General features: G+C 34.1%; 3 protein-coding genes across 13 annotated transcripts in view; 2 read left to right on the forward strand and 1 right to left on the reverse strand.

The window, feature by feature from the left end:
- The first annotated feature begins 201 nt into the window (after positions 1 to 201).
- LOC128234751 (uncharacterized) lies at positions 202 to 4402 on the forward strand. Of its 5 annotated transcripts, XM_052949257.1 has the most exons (5): positions 216 to 248; positions 409 to 601; positions 1292 to 1393; positions 2110 to 2337; positions 2684 to 4402. In XM_052949257.1, the coding sequence occupies exons 4-5, from the start codon at positions 2121 to 2123 to the stop codon at positions 3523 to 3525; spliced, it is 1059 nt and encodes a 352-aa protein (XP_052805217.1). In that variant the 5' UTR covers positions 216 to 248; positions 409 to 601; positions 1292 to 1393; positions 2110 to 2120; the 3' UTR covers positions 3526 to 4402. The 5 variants fall into 5 exon arrangements, with proteins under 5 accessions (XP_052805190.1, XP_052805217.1, XP_052805209.1 ...); XM_052949230.1 differs by lacking the exon at positions 1292 to 1393 and having other exon boundaries at positions 202 to 248; XM_052949249.1 differs by having other exon boundaries at positions 1292 to 2337.
- Positions 4403 to 6861: 2459 nt separating this feature from the next.
- On the forward strand, positions 6862 to 10921 carry LOC128204757 (uncharacterized). 2 transcript variants are annotated; one of them, XM_052906194.1, is made up of 3 exons: positions 6862 to 6921; positions 9218 to 9461; positions 9771 to 10921. In XM_052906194.1, exons 2-3 carry the CDS (start codon positions 9233 to 9235, stop codon positions 10637 to 10639), a joined length of 1098 nt encoding a protein of 365 aa, XP_052762154.1. In that variant the 5' UTR covers positions 6862 to 6921; positions 9218 to 9232; the 3' UTR covers positions 10640 to 10921. The 2 variants fall into 2 exon arrangements, with proteins under 2 accessions (XP_052762154.1, XP_052762217.1); XM_052906257.1 differs by having other exon boundaries at positions 6873 to 7001.
- Positions 10922 to 13633: 2712 nt separating this feature from the next.
- The window catches only part of LOC128240159 (RNA-binding motif, single-stranded-interacting protein 2-like), a 49709-nt gene continuing 43904 nt past the window's right edge, over positions 13634 to 19438 (reverse strand). For all 6 annotated transcript variants that reach the window (XR_008262084.1, XM_052956684.1, XM_052956697.1 and 3 more), the window contains one exon: positions 13634 to 18815. Coding sequence is in view for 4 of the 6 variants with exons in the window: in XM_052956697.1 (XP_052812657.1) it covers positions 18774 to 18815 (42 nt within the window). In the remaining 2 variants the exon portion in view is untranslated. The remainder of the gene's footprint in view (positions 18816 to 19438) is intronic.

The following is a 19438-nucleotide window of genomic DNA, read 5'->3' on the forward strand; positions in this document are numbered from 1 at the left end:
TTTATGAAGATGACTGTCTGTTTATTAAAAAAATACTTTTGGGGGGCAAATGAAATCTTTAAAAAAAACTTGTATCAGTTCCCCAGGTCAAGTGTCAGTCAAGTGGTTTTGTTTATATTTTCAACATTATTCTTTCATCATGGAATGGTTTCGCGTCTGTTTATTTATACTGCTTTAACAGTATGCTGTAACCGTTTATTCGGAAAATAAACTAACTGAACGTCTACTTTCGCTTCAGGTTGGCCAAGGTAGGCGTTAAACAAAACTATGTTTATAAGCTAGCTGTGTTTGCTAAAACCATATTGCTTAATGTTTTTAATCATCTTCCTTTATATCCTATGTCATAAATGTTTGATATCAATTTACTTTAACTGAGTCGTATATATTTTGTTTGTTTTGCTGTTACAGCGACTACAATACCTAGCCTGGGTTACCTTCCCTTACCATTTCATTACCGGTACTCTTGTTGTGCAGAGTACGCTTGGAACCAGACAACTACAATACCTGGTTTTCTTTTTGTTATCTCTCATGTCTATGCGGGCTACGATAATCATTAAAACATGATAACGTGAAACTAATTTGTGCCCAATAAGTGATAACGGTTAGTATAATAGGTATAGTGTGCATGCTTGGGTATCCAATTAAATATTATTGACTTTGGGAAAATAAAGTCAGTGGTATCTTACATTTTTTTCATTATTTTAATATGTTGTAAAAAGGTTTGTAAACATTGCTTTTAACAGTTATAAATCAATGCTCATCATTTTAGAAGAAATAGTATTGGTCTTACACGATATACGTAAATAGAAAGTGTTCTATTATTTTTTAATAAAGGCGTGGCTATATTTCAGTCTAGTGATGATAGTAATAATAGGAACAGGTAGTCTACAAACATTATCAAGGAGCATCAGCTTTTTCATCATGGTTACTGGCAACATGACGGTATATGAGCGGTGCTGTATGGAATAAGAAACTAGAGCTCAAGTTGTTTTAGAATCACCAATTTCATCGTTTAATTATTCACTATATAATTCCCTATACTACTTTAAATATATAAATTAAAATCATCAAAGGGAAATGTATATATAATGAGATAGAAAGTGATCTTGAGTATATTTTTAGCTCGACTATTCGAGGAGTAAAGAAGCTTTACTACTCGCCATGAGTGGTCGTTATTTAGTCCGGAATAACTCCATATTAACACTATATACAAGTCATGGCCCTTGATTTACTGTTTTATTTTTTACGTTTTTTATTGCTTTTGACAGGCACATTTTTATATTTTAACCAGGTTTTCACAAAGGGAAACTTGGTTTTCGGAATAACGTGCTTCTTTGTTCGGGCTGGCCGGCTTGGCGTCAAATTCACCTATGGTATCAAATCAATGAATCAGGTTTGACATAATTGTAGTACACAAACTTGGTAATCATGAAGAGTGTATTGAGACCTTTCATCGGATTGCGTTTTTGGGTCCCTTGGATCAAGGTCACTATCACCATAAATAGGAAAAGGGTTGGTTCTAAATAACTTTAGTTAGGGTTTACATATTGTGACCAAACTTGGTATATAGGAAAAGTTTATAGAGACCTTTCATGGGATTTTGTTTCGGGCCCCGAGAGTCGTGGTCAAGTTCAAGGTCACTGTTGCTTTAAAAATGGTAAGCACTGAATGACCTATGTTAGGGTTCACATATTGTGACCACACTTGGTATGTAGGAAGAGTTTATGGAGGACTTCCATGGGATTGTATTTGAGGCTCCTAGGGTCAAGGACAAGGTCACTGTTACTAAAAATAAGGAAACAAAGTTGAGACTGAACCTCACAACAAAGTCCGAAGTTCTTCTGTCAATCATTGAATAACTGTTTTTTTCGCATCGTGGCGTTTCTTGTTTACTTTTGTTGCTTTTGACAGGCACATATTACATCATTATTGTGTTATTTTTTAAGACAAAGCGGCGTGAAGTCGAGCGCGCTGTCTTACGAGAGCTCTCGTTTATTAATTATTGATTAAAAATATTACCAGCGACTAGTTACATATTCGTATTATAGCACTTTAAACGTTTTGGATAGTAATGATACAGTTATATAACGTTTATTCATTATGAACCAGTTTAAGGTAACATGCCGAAAGAAAAGAAAGAGGGTAACCATGGAAAATCAAGGCAGTCCGTTGCTTTACTTGGACCTACTGGACTGGTTTCCGCGGAACTTCTGGATCATGTTAGAACTAAGATGACATCCGACTTTATGAGGGACCATCTGCAAAGTCTACAAAATGATATGCAACAAAGGGTCTTACAAAGTCAAAATTGCATGGCAACTCTTAAAAATACACGAGGTATTACAATAAACTGTTTTATCTACATACCTGTCTGTTGGCTTGTTTTGGTTTATTTATCATCAGGCGTTTTTGATACTGCTATTTGGTTGTATATTAGTTTTCTAATTTTGTTTAAAACCCTGACGTTTGAACGCATACATTTTGCGAAAATAAAGCTTTCTGACGATGCTTTTTAGAACCAATGTATCGCTTTGTTTCTAAGGAACACGCTCCAGAAGTTTTGTATGTACCGACGTTTTACTTTCTCCTAGCTTACTGTGTTCGAAATATGATATAATGAGCCTTTTGCTCTCAAGTTAACCGAAAGCCGAACAAAAACTAATCATTATTTTGAATTTTGTAGGTTTTGCAGATTCTGTCGTGGCAAATAGGTATCTGATAGCCTTTGACTACTTCTTCATGGGTTGGACAACACTTCTCAATTATCCAAAAACCTCGGTTGATAATGAAAATGACTGTAAACAAATAATGGATGGAATCCACAACTATGCGTGTGGTGCTATTCTTGTTGGACATATGGCCAGTCAGTTTCCATTATCCGGATCAATTATTGATATTTTCACAAACTACCTGAGGGTTTGTCCAAATGATTTTCTAGCGGAATTCTTAAAACTTAAGTGTGAACTCAGCAGATCCATTGGAGACGAAGATGTTGACAGCTCAAAGGATTATGCGGCCACAAAGACGAATATAAGAAGTCTTGAGTTATTTGCCCATAAGTTAGAGACATACAAAGACGTTGACATGGGAAAGTGTACTTTGATTGATACCTACTTGAAACTGGCGTCTCTGTATGCTGTTTCGGATCAAAGTGAAAGATCAAGGTATCTTTTCCAGCTTTGTCATGACCTTGACCCTGCAAACGTCGAGGCCATGTATGGCATTGCTTATCATTGCTGGCGTACTGACCCAGAGAAAGCCAAAGAGCATCTTACGAAGTTCATCGATACTGCACATATACATCAGGACCACAGTCCACAAGTTAGATACCTCTTGGGTATTATTCACAGAGTATTTGGAAACAACGTCAGCCTTGCAAGGAAATATTACGCACTTGGTGAAGAAGCTGAAAACAAAATACTACCCTTTAATGACAAGACACCGCATCATTTCAAGCGGTTTCTAAATTTAATGATTAAAGCTGGTCTTCATGAGGACTTACAAAGCATTATAAGTTTGATGTGAGATGTCATCATTTTTGTTTAAATCGAAAATAACCTTTATAGGATTACGGCGAAGACTACCATTTGACATTCGTATAATATATCTCATTCGGTAAAAACAAACCATTCGTAGCTAGAACTCAGTCGAATCTTTTTATGTGACAGATAATTATTGAAATCGTATTTCTTTTCGAACAATTTAGTAAAACTGGGTTCTATTATGTCAAAATATGGTCATATTTTTCAATATGTGAAGACCGTTATAATCACACATTTTAGACTTATTTCAGTTATACCTTAATAATATTAGTGTTTGCCCTACATTTACAGCCAATCATGGGCGCTAGATTTTTTTTAATGTTTAGTTCCTTATCTGTGAAGAATCGTAACTATTTCCTGAAGACGACTCTTCATGATTAAGTTAATTGCTATAACTGCGCATGCCTGGTGTTTGGCATATATGAAGAAAGTTTATTCAAAAGCAATATATGCCAAGGCGCAATTTCAGTGTCATCGCTTTGCTCTCTTAGGTAACTTATTTACGAAGAAATTACTTAAAGATGCACCCTTACTTCCAAATTAGTTATACCCCAATTAATACAATTGTTTTAATTTACTGAAAAGGAGAGTAAATGTCGAAAACAATGGTTCTTACTTCGTAAACTATAACACTGTTTGAATCCAATAATCCATGTACAATATTTATTCTTAATTCTGTTAAACGGGACTATCTGGTCTTTAAATATTTGATACACTCGAATATATGTTATGTCTTTGAATACTCAAATTGAGCCTCTGAATCGTATTGTCTTTATCAATTACCTTATTTTGTTCATGTTGTGTATGAATTTGAGTAAATAAATGTGTTGATTTGACTTGACTTGAAGGATACCTTGTTGAATTTGAAAGATAGGTGCAGAAAACATATGGTAGATAACTTTATTGCCTGTATAAAAGACAAAACTAGTGATAAAATTAAATGTTCATAGCTATTAAACCAAACACAGCTTGTCTGTTACTATACTGGTGCCGTAGAAATCGCATTTGGCTGCTGTATTTTGGGACACCCCTCGTTTATAAATATCAGTTTTCAGATGGTGTGAAATAAGCAAGAAGTTCTCTATATTTTTTTTATTTTTCTATGGAACGATATGAAAATTAAATATTATCTAACCCGTCTGCACTTGGTAACCTGTAACCGATTTATTTATTCGATAAAAAAACTAGCCCGACGTCGGGCGATACTATTTCCCGGTCCCGGTCTCATCCGGTCCCGGTCTCCTCCGGTCTCTGTTTTCCAAATTTTATAGTAGCCATCGGGCGTGATCAAAAGGTGTTAATGACCGCAGGGGGTAATAGGATTACAAAAGATTACAGTTGATTAAAACATTAGATATTTGATGATAATTATGTCACCATTTATTTCATATTTTATATCAATAAAACATATAATAAATTAAGGCAAAGATAAAAACATGAAGTATGCACATGTACTAAAATTAATGTCATGAATAACAAACATATTGTGTGTGTGTTTTTTTTAAATTAAATTCAGTTATAAGTATACTATTGATAATAGTAATACAAAAAGAAACAATGCTTGACTACATGTAAATCAAATTTGTAAGTTAACTCAGTACTTCAGGAATTCTATTATTTTTCTTTTGTTAAACTATTGATTTTGTTGCAGCAGATGCACTTCCACGACCAGTTGCCTTATGTATTTCTGCCAACTGATAGTCTAATTTTAATTTTTATGCCGACGCATTTCACTTTTTTTCCTGCATGTTCTATTTTCGCAAATAACTAAACTATCGACGAATTCTGGCATTTCACTTGAACAGAATGTTTTTAATTTGAAAGTCAAAGGGATCGCGACTTTTCATTTTCTTTATAAAACGGATTTTTTTTTATTTTCCAGACAGCTGTTCCCTCATTTCACTTACAACCAAATTGACATTTGCATTTACATAGCCATTCTTAAAAAAAAAATCCACAGCATTAGCAGTTGCAAAGACACCACAGGCATGTACATTTGGTTGTTATAGAAGTCGTGGAACTTTTATAAGTTGAGATTTGTTACTTTTTATAAATTAGGAGCATCGTAGTTCCACCGATCATGACGACTTTAAATAAAGATTCTTGTATCTTGTAAGTTATATATCATTTGTAAAATAGCCTGCCGAATATTTCAGAAGTTTATTTATTATCATTTTATTTTGTCAAGGAACTCTTCATAACAGGTTTATGACAATACACAATAATGTCAAACCATGAAAGGTGTAAATGCGTTATACAACGCGTTTCAGAGATTAGCGAATGTCCCTCGTTAAGGGCATGATAAACGGATAAGCCAGTTTTTTTATTACACACGCACGGCTACTGTTCGGTTCATACCCTATATATATTGTTGTTTATTATAAAGGCAATTTTATAGAATAAATTATTGTTATGCAAAGGCTCTAATAATCTTGATTAGAAATAATACGATGATAACATATATAACCAAATTTAAAAATAAATAAAATAATCAGATTTCTTAAACAGCTAGAGATTTATTGCAAACTTCAAGTTGACAAATAAAATATATTCGGCTAAAGTTGTGTAATAATGACGAAGGTATTCAAATGTATTCAATGTTAGCGAATAGCACACAATTATAAACGAAAAATGGAGACATAATGTGTTGATTACTTAAGAATGGCGCAACTTCAAATAAACACTTTTCATAATGTCTAAGCACACGCATACTTACTATAATAGGATGTTATAACATTGCAACTATATTAGCTCCAGGAAATGTGTTTGTGTACTTTTCTCCATTCTATAATTTACTTGTTTACATGCTATGAACATTTTATAATGTTTTATGCAATAAACATATCGTATCGTATCGATATGAGTCGGATATGCAAACATGGAATTTTTCAATTGTAATCATTAATGCTTAAAAAATATAATGTCTGGAGGGGGGGGGGGGGTAAACAAAAAAGGAAGAACAATATACAACTTTGACATAACATAAATTAAAAGGTGCAATTCTAAGTTACTTCATACTTTAGCCGTCCTCAATCTTATATGCAAAAAAAATGAGCATTTGTACTGCCATCGCATCTTTCTCTACTTCTCTACAGTACATCTTAAACACGAATTGCATAAATAATGTAGACATATAACAAATTGCATAAATTAAGACATAATGTTTATATATTTTATACCATTTTGTTACATATAAAAACAAATAAGATTGTCATAATCATCAGCAACACAATCCGTTGCTTGGGGCCATAAGATATAAACCGGGAATTATGAGACCGGATGAGACCGGATTTTACGAGGAGAGACCGGGAAATAGTATCGCCCCCGGACGTCTACTTTCACTTCAGGTTGGCTGAGAAGTAAGGTACATTCAGCAAAAGTATGTATATATCTAGCGAGCTGTGTTTGCTACAACCAGAACAGTGACTGTTTTTACAGTCATATGCCGTTATATTACATGTCAGTAAAGTTCAATATTGATTAAATGGTATATGTTATCTTTCTTTTCTGTTTTGTGTGGTTTCATGTTTGTTATTGATACTTTGATACTGAATACTAGTCCACGTTGTAGCTAATGCACCAGTCAATTGTAACCACGCCCCCCCCCCCCCCCCAGGTCCGGGGAATATAGCGGGGACTTTGACTTTCGGTCCAGCCAAGCCCGAGTAAGATCCCCACCAAATGCCCCCGTTCCCCAGGGACTTAAGTAAGGCCCATTCCCGGACATTTTTGGCGCTAAGACAAAACCGCTGCATTCACCCTGCACTGCGAGGCCACCTGAAAGGTAAAAACATGGTCCATTTCCCTGGCTATCCCCGGTATACCCCCGGAACCTGGGGGGGGCGTGTTTACAATTGACTGATGCATAATACCTCATCATGATCTCTTGCCCTTTTGGGTCCCGATTATCAATAAGACTTGTTTGAAATATTGAATAAATGTCCAAACAGGTGCAAGCATGGCTTTCTTTTTATATGTTATTGACTTTTGGGAAAATAAAGAGTCTTTGAAAAGCTATTGTAGTTTGCACTGTACTGCAAAGTCGGCATAACATGAAGTGTACTGTACTGTAGTGCTATTTTTATATGTAGTTAAAAGTTTTGAGAACTTGGAGACAAATATTGCTCTTAATAGTTTTAAAAACTCATGATTTATTTTAGAAGATGGAGGTATTGGTCTAACCTGGAACCAATAATAAATCGTGCTCCCAGGTCTAACAAGATATAAGCTTTAGACAGTGATTATTAGTACTACTGACTATTGTTTCCTCTTTGTCTGTCTGGGGGCATCTCAAGAAAAGGAGTAAAACGCTTGGATGAAGGATATTAGTAATATGTCTACAAACATTCTCAGTTATCAACAGCTCAGCACTGAGTGCGAACTGTCCTGGGCTTTATAAAATCATTCAAAAAGAGGTTGTCATCATGGTTACTGGCAACATGGTAAACCTGTGGTGCTGTAGGAATATGATACCAAAGCTCTACTTACACAATGTAGTTATATCAGTTTTATTGTTTCATTATACATTCCATATTTCCCTCACATGTGTGCGTGCATGTGCTTCAACATCAACATTGAGCACTTTATGCATAAATGTTACATTATATTATAATCGTTAATTCATTATTATGCCCCTCTCTGAAGAAGAGGGGGTCTAAATATTGCTTTTCACATGTTTGTCAGTCGGTCCGTCAGTAAATCAAAGCTTGCCTGAGTGATAACTCAACAATGCCTGGACCTATGGTTATCAAACTTAACGTTGAGGATGGGCATGACCAAAAGATGACCCTTTTGATTTTAGGGGTCATCGAGTGAAAGGTTAAGGTCACAGTGACCATGAATGCGAAAAGGTTATCCTAGTGATAACTCGACAATGCCTACACCAATGGCCCTCAAACTTGACTTGGAAGTTGGACCTTACCAATAGATGACCCATATATATTGATTTTAGTGGTCATGGGGGCAAAGGTCAAGATCACTGTGACCTTGAATGCAAACTCAATGATTCCTGGACCTATGGTCATCAAACTTCACATGAAGGTTGGGCCTGACCAGTAGATGACCCCTATGGATTTAAGGGGCCAATGGGTCAAAGTTCAAGGTCACAGTGACCTGTAACACTATAAAAATGACCAAGTGATAACTCCACAATGCCTGCACCCATGACCTTCAAACTTGACATGGAGGATGGGCCTGACCAGTAGATGACCCCTATTGATTTAGGTCAAAAGTCAAGGTCACAGTGACCTTAAATGCAAAAAGCTTGTCTGTGTGATAACTCAACAATGCCTACACCCATGGCTCTCATTAACATTTAGGTTGGGGGTGACCAGTAGATGACCCTATGGATTTTGAGGTCAAAGGTCAAGGTCACAATTCATATTGGTCATTAAATTACCTGATATTGGTCCTTAAAATTACGTCATATTTACTTATTCTCTGCTGCTTAGAGGATACATGTTTATCTGCAAATATCAGTCATCATCTGAACATGATTAAACACTGTACCTTATTTCCTCAGACTTTGAATGGTCATAATCTTAAAACTGCCTCAAAGGCATCCAATGTCAATGACAAATCAGCTGTCATTTCGGTCCATGAATATTTCATTCAATTGTTCAAATATTCTTGACAACAGGGGGACATAATGTTTGACACACATCTCTTGTTTACAGTGAACTTCAGGTAACATGCCAAAAGGAAAGAAAAAGGGTAACCATGGAAAATCAACTTCACGATTGGATCAGTCGGTTGCTTTACTTGGACCTACTGGTTTGGTTTCCGCGGAACTTCTGGATCATGTTAGAACTAAGATGACATCCGACTTCATGAGACACCATCTGCAAAGTCTACAAAATGATATGCAACAAATGGTCTTACAAAGTCAAAATTGCATGGCAACACTAAAAAATAAAAGAGGTAAATTGTATATCTACATACACATATATATTTTTCCATTTTAAAGCTGTCTAAAAACATTTGGTTGATTTATCATTATAATGTGCTATGTGCCAGATAGTAAGGATTCTTTCTCATTTCATTAATGATGTTTGAATGCATTATGCGAAATCAAATGTATGGCATTGTTCTGCATGATAAGTCATCAGTTTATGTACCAAACTACACTATTTCAGTATTTGCTTATGAAAATCCTTCTACAGAGTGTACTGTGAGTCTGTTGTATGTAGAAGAAGATAAATAGACTCATACAGTTTTTGTGTGTTTCAGGTTTCGTAGATCCTTCAGTACTGATGAAGTACCCAGATTCTGTCGTGGCAAACAAATATCTTATTGCGTTTGACTATTACTTTATGGGTTGGACAACAATCCTCAATCGTACAAAGGAATCTGTTGATAATGAAAATGACTGTAAACAAATAAAGCAAGGAATCCACAACTATGCGTGTGGTGTTATTCTTGTTGGACATATGGGCAGTCAGTTTCCATTATTCGGATCAATTATTGATCTTCTCACAAACTACCTGAGGTTTTGTCCAAAAGACCTACTAGCTGAATATTTAAAAATCAAGTTTGAAATAAACAGATCCATTGGAGACGAAGATGTTGACAGCTCAAAGGATTATACGGCCACAAAGAATAATATAAGAAGTCTTGAGCTATTTGCCCATAAGTTAGAGTTATACAAAGACTTGGACCTAGAGCAGTGTATTTTGACATCAACCTACTTGCACTTGGCGTCTCTGTATACTGTTTCCAATCAATGTGAAAGGGCAATGTATCTTTTTCAGCTATGTCTTGACCTAGATCCCTCGAATGTCGAGGCCATGTACGGCATTGCATATCATTGCTGGCGTACTGACCCAGAGAAAGCCAAAGAGCTTCTTATGAAGTTTATGGATACTGCACATATACATGAGGATCACAGTCCACAAGTTAGATACCTCTTGGGTATTATTCATATGGTGTTAGGAAACAACGTCAACCTTGCAAAGAAATATTACGCCCTTGGTGAAGAAGCTGAAAGGAAGAAACTACCTTTTAATGTCATGACATCTCATCAATTCAAGCGGCTTCTAAATGTCATGACATTACGAGGTTTTAAAGGGGATTTTAGAAGCATTATAGGTTTAAAGTGAATTTGTGTTGTATCTGTTTCGCTGGAAAATGAGTTATACAAAGAAAGATAACTGTCGTTGGACTTGGTGGGGACTTATTAGACATGTGTATAAATTGTTACAATGCGTTAATGCGATGTCTAGTTTGATTATAATGAAATAGTTAACATATATGATGTGACAATTATTGAGATTGTATTCCTTTCAACTCATTTAGTTGATGTGTGGCTTTAATTCAGTTCTGCCAGAAGAAAAAAATGTTACATTTCTTCATAAGATCACAGTAAAACTGAAAATAGGTGAGACTGCTACAGTAATGGTTCTCGCTACACATGAGCACATTGTATCTCACTATCTGGCAACAGTAATTGCCAGTAATGGTTCTCGCTACACATGAGCCCATTGTATCTCACTATCTGGCAACAGTAATGGTTCTCGCTACACATGAGCCCATTGTATCTCACTATCTGGCAACAGTAATGGTTCTCGCTACACATGAGCCCATTGTATCTCACTATCTGGCAACAGTAATGGTTCTCGCTACACATGAGCCCATTGTATCTCACTATCTGGCAACAGTAATGGTTCTCGCTACACATGAGCCCATTGTATTTCACTATCTGGCAACAGTAATGGTTCTCGCTACACATGAGCACATTGTATCTCACTATCTGGCAACAGTAATGGTTCTCGCTACACATGAGCCCATTGTATCTCACTATCTGGCAACAGTAATGGTTCTCGCTACACATGAGCCCATTGTATCTCACTATCTGGCAACAGTAATGGTTCTCGCTACACATGAGCACATTGTATCTCACTATCTGGCAACAGTAATGGTTCTCGCTACACATGAGCACATTGTATCTCACTATCTGGCAACAGTAATGGTTCTCGCTACACATGAGCCCATTGCATCTCACTATCTGGCAACAGTTATGGTTCTCGCTACACATGAGCCCATTGCATCTCACTATCTGGCAACAGTAATGGTTCTCGCTACACATGAGCCCATTGTATCTCACTATCTGGCAACAGTAATGGTTCTCGCTACACATGAGCCCATTGTATCTCGCTATCTGGCAACAGTAATGGTTCTCGCTACACATGAGCCCATTGTATCTCGCTATCTGGCAACATTAATGGTTCTCGCTACACATGAGCCCATTGTATCTCACTATCTGGCAACATTAATGGTTCTCGCTACACATGAGCCCATTGTATCTCACTATCTGGCAACAGTAATGGTTCTCGCTACACATGAGCCCATTGTATCTCACTATCTGGCAACAGTAATGGTTCTCGCTACACAATCATGAGCCCATTGTGTCTCACTATCTGGCAACAGTAATGGTTCTCGCTACACATGAGCACATTGTGTCTCACTATCTGGCAACAGTAATGGTTCTCGCTACACATGAGCCCATTGTATTTCACTATCTGGCAACAGTAATGGTTCTCGCTACACATGAGCACATTGTGTCTCACTATCTGGCAACAGTAATGGTTCTCGCTAAACATGAGCACATTGTGTCTCAATATCTGGCAACAGTAATGGTTCTCGCTACACATGAGCCCATTGTATCTCACTATCTGGCAACAGTAATGGTTCTCGCTACACATGAGCACATTGTGTCTCAATATCTGGCAACATGTGTACCATGTTCATTTGAATATCTTGCTGCTGTTTTTTAGTACTGGCCAGGGTAAACATTTTGTCATGATACACCAAGTACATTTTGTCAACATAAGGGAATTACTGTTACCCGAGGTGAACCTGTAGGTAATAGTATTTACCAGAATGTTGACAATATGTACTGTCACACTGGAAGTTGTTCGATCAGTTTATTATACCAAACTCAATTACATATATATATACAGTTCTTTCACCACTACACAGCTTTCAAGTTGTTGCAAACATCAGAAATTACAGATTTACAACACATTCAGTAAGCTCTCTACCTCACTCCGGGAACCCAAAAATGTATACTTTAAACCCCGCCATCTGTATTTTAATGTAAAAAGGGCACTTTGCATGCTATGTGGCAGTATCATGTTGACTGGTCAAAACTGTACTGTCAGTGTGTAGCAGTATGAAATTGCCAATAATAGGTATATCAGAATTTGACATGGACAAGTCTAGTAAGGTAAAATAACATGCATAACATCGTGGCCGTGGCTGAAAAATATCGTGCCGGCAATTTATACTTGTACTTTCATAGACTGGTTTATTACTGAGCAGTTCTTGATGAACTTTTATTGATATCAATGTGTAAATGATGTTCTCGTGTATGCTTCTAGTATGTCTTGAATAATCAATATTTTGATACCAACAATTCAATCCCACAGCTCTTGGAAGTCTGTGTTTTTTTAAAACTATAAATATATATCAAGATCTCTTTTGAAAGGAAGCATTGAATGCAGTATAATTAAAGGTGAATATTTTTCACATTTCTTGTAATTGTAGTTGAATAGTTTTCACATTTCTTATAATTGTAGGTGAATAGTTTTCACATTTCTTATAATTGTAGGTGAATAGTTTTCACATTTCTTATAAAGGTAGGTGAATAGTTTTCACATTTCATATGATTGTAGGTGAATAGCTTTCACATTTCTTATACTTGTAGGTGAATAGTTTTCACATTTCTTATAATTGTAGGTGAATAGATTTCATATTTATTATAATTGTAGGTGAATAGTTTTCACATTTCCTATAATAGTAGGCGATTAGATTTCACATTCGTGAAGAACGCAAAAACCATTTATTTCAATAATGCACAATAAATGTTTTGTCAAGGTAACTGACCTATGTTGTTTATAACTAACATTCAGTAGATTCAACCATATATAATGAGCTCCTAGGGCTAGGGTTGACTGGTTAACTGAAAGTTTGATTGACAAAGTGCAAGTGGTCCACTGTCACATTATCATTTTTAGAAGGCTTATTTTGTACCGATTTCTTTGAGACATACACTAAAATGCTTCCATTTAGGAGGACAAGAAAAACAAACACTATTACTCATTTCAACAATTCATTTACTCCACAAGGATGATTTCACATATCAGAACAAGATGAAAAGACAAATGATTCGGAATCACAAATACACAATCACATTCATACACATGGACATAACTACCGGGAAAAATAGCGAACCTCGCTTCATTTTCCCTATCCCACTTCTAAACAATTAACTGCAAAATGTGAACAAAAATTTGTACACAAAATTTCCATGAAAATAGGTACATTAAATTTAATGTCTTTATACAATTTTACAACAAATAAATCCTGCAAATCATACGGATTTTATTAAACGTTTGATGAACATAAAGCAGGCATTGAGTGTAAAAACGATCATAATATGCATGCAAGAAAGATTTCAAAGCCATTTCAAGTCAACATGGACACTGAACCGGTGTTTGAAAGAGTTTGTACACTTCATGCATTTAGGAAATCATTTGCTTCATTCCTTATGAAAAGCCTGTAAAATCTCATCATCAGAGTAGAGTAATAAAGCTCAATTAACCTTCATACAAGATTTGGCAAGTGTCCTAAATCTTAAATTAAAAAAAATATCATAAGTGTGCACATGAATGTATATGTTAAAAATTTTAATGTCTTTGAAACCGAGTTATTTTTACTTCTTTAAGAATAGTAATTACAGACTTGGTGTATTGCACACAAAAACAAATAAGTGAAGTTGTGTCAGGTAGATTAGTTGTAAATGGTAGTACATCATACTAAATGTATACGTAAATATTTACACAAAATCCCTATAAAGGTAAAATGCATAAAACCGTTTCAAGAAAAAGTCTTGAAATAATGCATCATGTATAGTGGTTATACTAATAAAAAAAGGTAAAATAGCTTTGGAAATATCCGTTTTAATAAAAAAAAACAAGTGAACATTAATCTATTTCCGTTAATTTTAGGTGGCTACAAAAACAATACATGGTTTACATTTAGTCTACCTTTGGATTGTTTTTTTGAGCATACATTTTATTTCCTAATTTGATCATTTCACTATTTACTGTGGGATTTCTATAGAACGTGTCATTATTTGGACTAAAACTTTCCTCTGATTGTTCCCATGTATTTGCCTCTGAAAAAAATAGTGAATCTTCTTCAATCAGTTTCAATTTGCACATACCATTTAAATACCACTTTAATCAGTGAAGAAAAGAAGGGCAAATGTTGAGGTCAAGATAGTCTTATTGCTAGAATATACGGAAGACACCACTACATTTATCAGCAGTCAAGATTGCATAAATATCCAAAACATAGCTTAGCGGTAAAAGTGACATTGTTGTAAGTGACTGTTTTTCGTGTCACAAAGAACTTTTCACTTCAACCTCTCGTTTTGAACAGAGTTATTTTCTATATATACACACACCTTTTTGTTTTGCTTTAAATACGAAGAAAGCCAAAATAGTTATAGCCTTTTAACACAGATCTAGCTGAAGATACTGAAGACTTCATTTACCATTGCCTTGCCAATATGTTTGTATCTGTTATGGTATTTGTTAGCTTTCATTGATGTCCTACATAGTTTTACCGATGTTGAGGCAGAATGGAACTTGTAGGCATATGTCCAAAGGCAGACAAGGATAACAAGATGTGTCTATGCGTGTATGTATGACAAAATGACTGTATATGTGCACAAAATATAGAAAAAGCGAGGTTTTCTAAGGGAAATTTGAGTATTTAGAACGAAAAACTTGCCTGTATTTTACAAAATGGTATTATCACAGTTCTTTTTGTTCAAAAACAGTTTACACTTTTAAAAAAAACTTTACAATTAAAATGGGTTACAATTACAAGATTATAGGGGAAGTAGATATACCTAATTCTACCATTGATTATATATGTAGCACCTGGTTTTAATTTATATTAATGAAGCAAAATATTTAAAAGGCTCTGCTACAAAGATTTTCGATTACAACTGCTTTCCTATAATAGTAAACAGCATTTGTCCCTTAGATTCTTAGCAAAAGCATTAGCCCATTTTTACCATAAATATTATTAATACTTACACTCTTAAATATAATAATATATTAAATTATATGTAAAGGAATATGACTTATAAAAACAAAAAAATGTAAAAAAAATATCTAAATACTCATAAATTACACATTAAAAAAACAAGAAACACAGCTAAACTATTTGAATAAATTCTATAGATTTGAATAAAACTTAACAAATCTATTTACAATGGTTAACATGACACTCTGTAAAAATGGGAAATGCTTTTCCTTCGACCAAGAGGCAAAAACTGGCACCGACATAAACACATGATTACTTGAATACAAAGAGTAGAGATGCAAAAATTACATAAAACATTTCTGTGTGTAAAACCAAAAGATGCATATCAACACAATTACATAGTGAGACGACGAAGTTCAGCATTTTATCACATGGCATTCAGGCATGGCTCATCAGTTCCTTGGTAGAGTGTTGCGTGTTCTACCATTAAAAGGTGTTTATTACAATAGAACTGTCTAAATATTTTATTTTTATAAAGCTTCTACTTTGTGCTTCAATAAAACCAGTTTTAGAGCAAGTAGGTTTTACTATTTTCAAAAATCTTTCACAAATTATTTTTTTCACAATTTTATTGCATGTTTCTGGTTTTACACACGGAAAGTCAACACTGGCACATCATTATAAGGAAAATTCTACATAAAACTCAAACCCAAACATTTTGCTGACCACAATAATGTGCTGAACACAAACAGAACTCTTGTAAATCCTAAAAGATATCTACCAAAAACAACAGACAGAAAAGCACCATAGAATCAGTCCAATATAAGTATCTTTTCATCTTTATCTATCTTTACCTATGCTCAATTTCTACATTATTTGGATATTAATTTCACTTATGATTATTTCGCATTCTGTTCATGATCTTACAGCAATTTATTTAACGTACAAGATGTTTATTCCCAAATAATTTTACATTTTTAAACATGGATGAATGTTTGCAACTTTAGAACCGTCTATGATCTGATATTTAAAAATAAGAATAAGAAGGTAAATCCTGACTTAAAATGACTAAAGATGTTTTTTTTAAAAGTACAGTTTATAAAACAAGGTATGCAATACACATGCATCCAATGCGTGGATCATTCATGGATCGTGATTCATACATAGATCGTTGGATCGTACATAGATTGTGAATCATACATAGATTATAATACAAGATCTGTGGATCATAGTATTACATAGATTGCTATAAAGTTGCAAGTGTTCCAAATATTGTTCTTCTAGCCCATTCAACACCACTCAACTGAACTCAACTCCACTCTAGCCCACTCAACTCAACTCATACTGTGTAATATTCCTCGAACACCTGTCTTGTTTCTTGGTTATTCCTTCTGTTATTCTGTATAAATTAATTATTGTTCCAATATAAGGTGACGAAACTTAAACTAACCAAAATAACAAATACATGGCAAAACGTATTGTTCCCTTTTCCAGAATGAAAATCAAAAGTCAACATATAAAAATAAAAAATAAAATAATCAAAGAACATGTTTGTACCATTAACGAACAAAGATAATTTAGTGCGAGTTTGTTTTTTTGCAAGTTGGAAAATAATAATTAAGTGTAAGATAACCGGAATTTGTAAGTTTTACACAGTTTATTACATCAAAGCAAATATAAAACATGCACCTAACTAAAAATTTGTTAAAACCATTTTTGAAGAATATAAGTAATCCAAAATTCTTATAGTAAGCCTAAAATTAACTCGCACGTTTACCGTTGCTCATTAGAGTACATTAAACACATAATGAATAAAGGCATTTCATAAAGGCAAATATCGTTAACAAGAAATGAATTACTTAAAATGATTTCATTATTTACAACATATGATTGCAATATATTACTCTTCTAACATAAAACACAATTAATCACATTCACTCTCTAAAGCACTATGTGTAAGATTAGTGTAAAATGTTAAAACAAATCAGATGGAAAGATGATGAAATAGGTGGTTTTGTAAAAACAATTTGGAATAAATCATGAAAAATGTGAATTATGAAATGAATCATACATAACTGTAATGTGTGCTTTTACAAACGGTCCATACTTTTACACGCACGGTGTACCTTATAAGTTACCATTTATTTTGGCACAATATTGCAAAAAAAGTTTTTTTTATTTTTTTAAATCCTTGTTCAATGATTTTCATATAAGAATTGATTTGTTTACCTCTACCTTAGATTTTTTAAATATGTATTTTGAACTTTGGTTTTAGTACACCTATGTTTAAAAGTATGAATTTAACATTAAATCAAAAAGAAACTGACACCCAAACAACAGTGAACAAGTGAATTGTCTATTTCTACCATGATCATTCTAAGAACTACTTTTCAAAAACTATGTACAACATTTTTATGTCTACGAAAATAGACTTTAGGTAACATTTTCATCTCACATCATTTACTTGCTGAGAAAACAGCACAACAAAATGCCAGCCTGACATATTCATACACATATCTTTGCATATTTTTAAAGTACATCTCTGTTGCTTTTAACTAAGCCACATTAAAACACAAAAGAAAATTACGCCTTCTAAGGCAAAGTTTGCTGCACAATGAAATAAATTTGAATTTTTATCAAAAATATGCCAACTTACATTGCAAACAACAATGTAAAACATAACAATTCTAAAATGCTTTAGTATGTCTTGGTTACTTAAATTGGATAGTATAGTTGTTTTCAAATTAACTAACTATAGGTTAAATGAGCTTTTGAGGTATTCAAATAATCTCATATTTCCAAATATTGTACAGGATGCTATAAACAGTTTTGCTAAAGCTATTATATCAAGATGTAAGTTTAAAACCAAACATCAACTAACATAAACAAATGTTAAAAAGAAGACATTAAACACATTATAAAAAGAAACAGCAACAAAGAAATAAAAATCAGCACAAATTAAAATTAAAATCATTAAACAAATTGTTTCAATAAAGGAACACTGGCAATAATAACCCCCAACCATCCAATCAAACTTTTTTGTCCATCATCCAATCAGATCATTCCTTTAAATCTTCTGTCCAATCACGGCCATCATAACTCTGGCCAATCATCCAATCAGTTGAAAGATGTAGGTCATGTGATGAGGTTGGCTATTCTATTTCACTCCCAATATCACATTGGCAAAGTGCTCTTTAAACTAAAATGGTTGTTGGACTGGAAGGAAAAAAAAATATAAGGTTAAATTCAATAAGAATATTTAAACTAAAGGATTTCAACAGAGCAAAACCATGAATTAAACAAATGCACAAATAGTTCCTTGTTCATTTTAGTATTTATTGTTCTCGTTTGCTTTTTGAAAAAATACAATTAACATTTTTATAGATATGGCAAAGGGGTTAGAAAAAGAAAACAAGTAAGAACGACGACACAAATATTTAATCTAAATTTACAATGACAGAAGGACACCTAACCACACATGAAGAATATATTTTATTGTTTTACGATACACTGGAAAACAGATTAGAAACAGCAAAGGTCAATACTAAACATACTACTAATACACAGTATGCATGCTTGCAATTTTATGATACTTTTTACAGGAATTTAATTTTTAGACAAAATGTTAGCATTTCAAAAAAGAGATCTATTAAATCAAGATTGTCTACACAGAAAATCTGATAGTTTCAAAATCACAGAAAAGGGCAATTTATGAAGAAAGCTGTAAACATTGCTCACACATTGCACACCATACAGAGACTATACTCATGAAAATTAATGCTGGTTAAAGGCAGAATGGGTACACATGTGGTTAATTGTTGTCCCTCCTTAAGAGAAGA

This window comes from Mya arenaria, chromosome 1, assembly GCF_026914265.1.
Source record: "Mya arenaria isolate MELC-2E11 chromosome 1, ASM2691426v1".
Taxonomy (NCBI): domain Eukaryota; kingdom Metazoa; phylum Mollusca; class Bivalvia; order Myida; family Myidae; genus Mya; species Mya arenaria.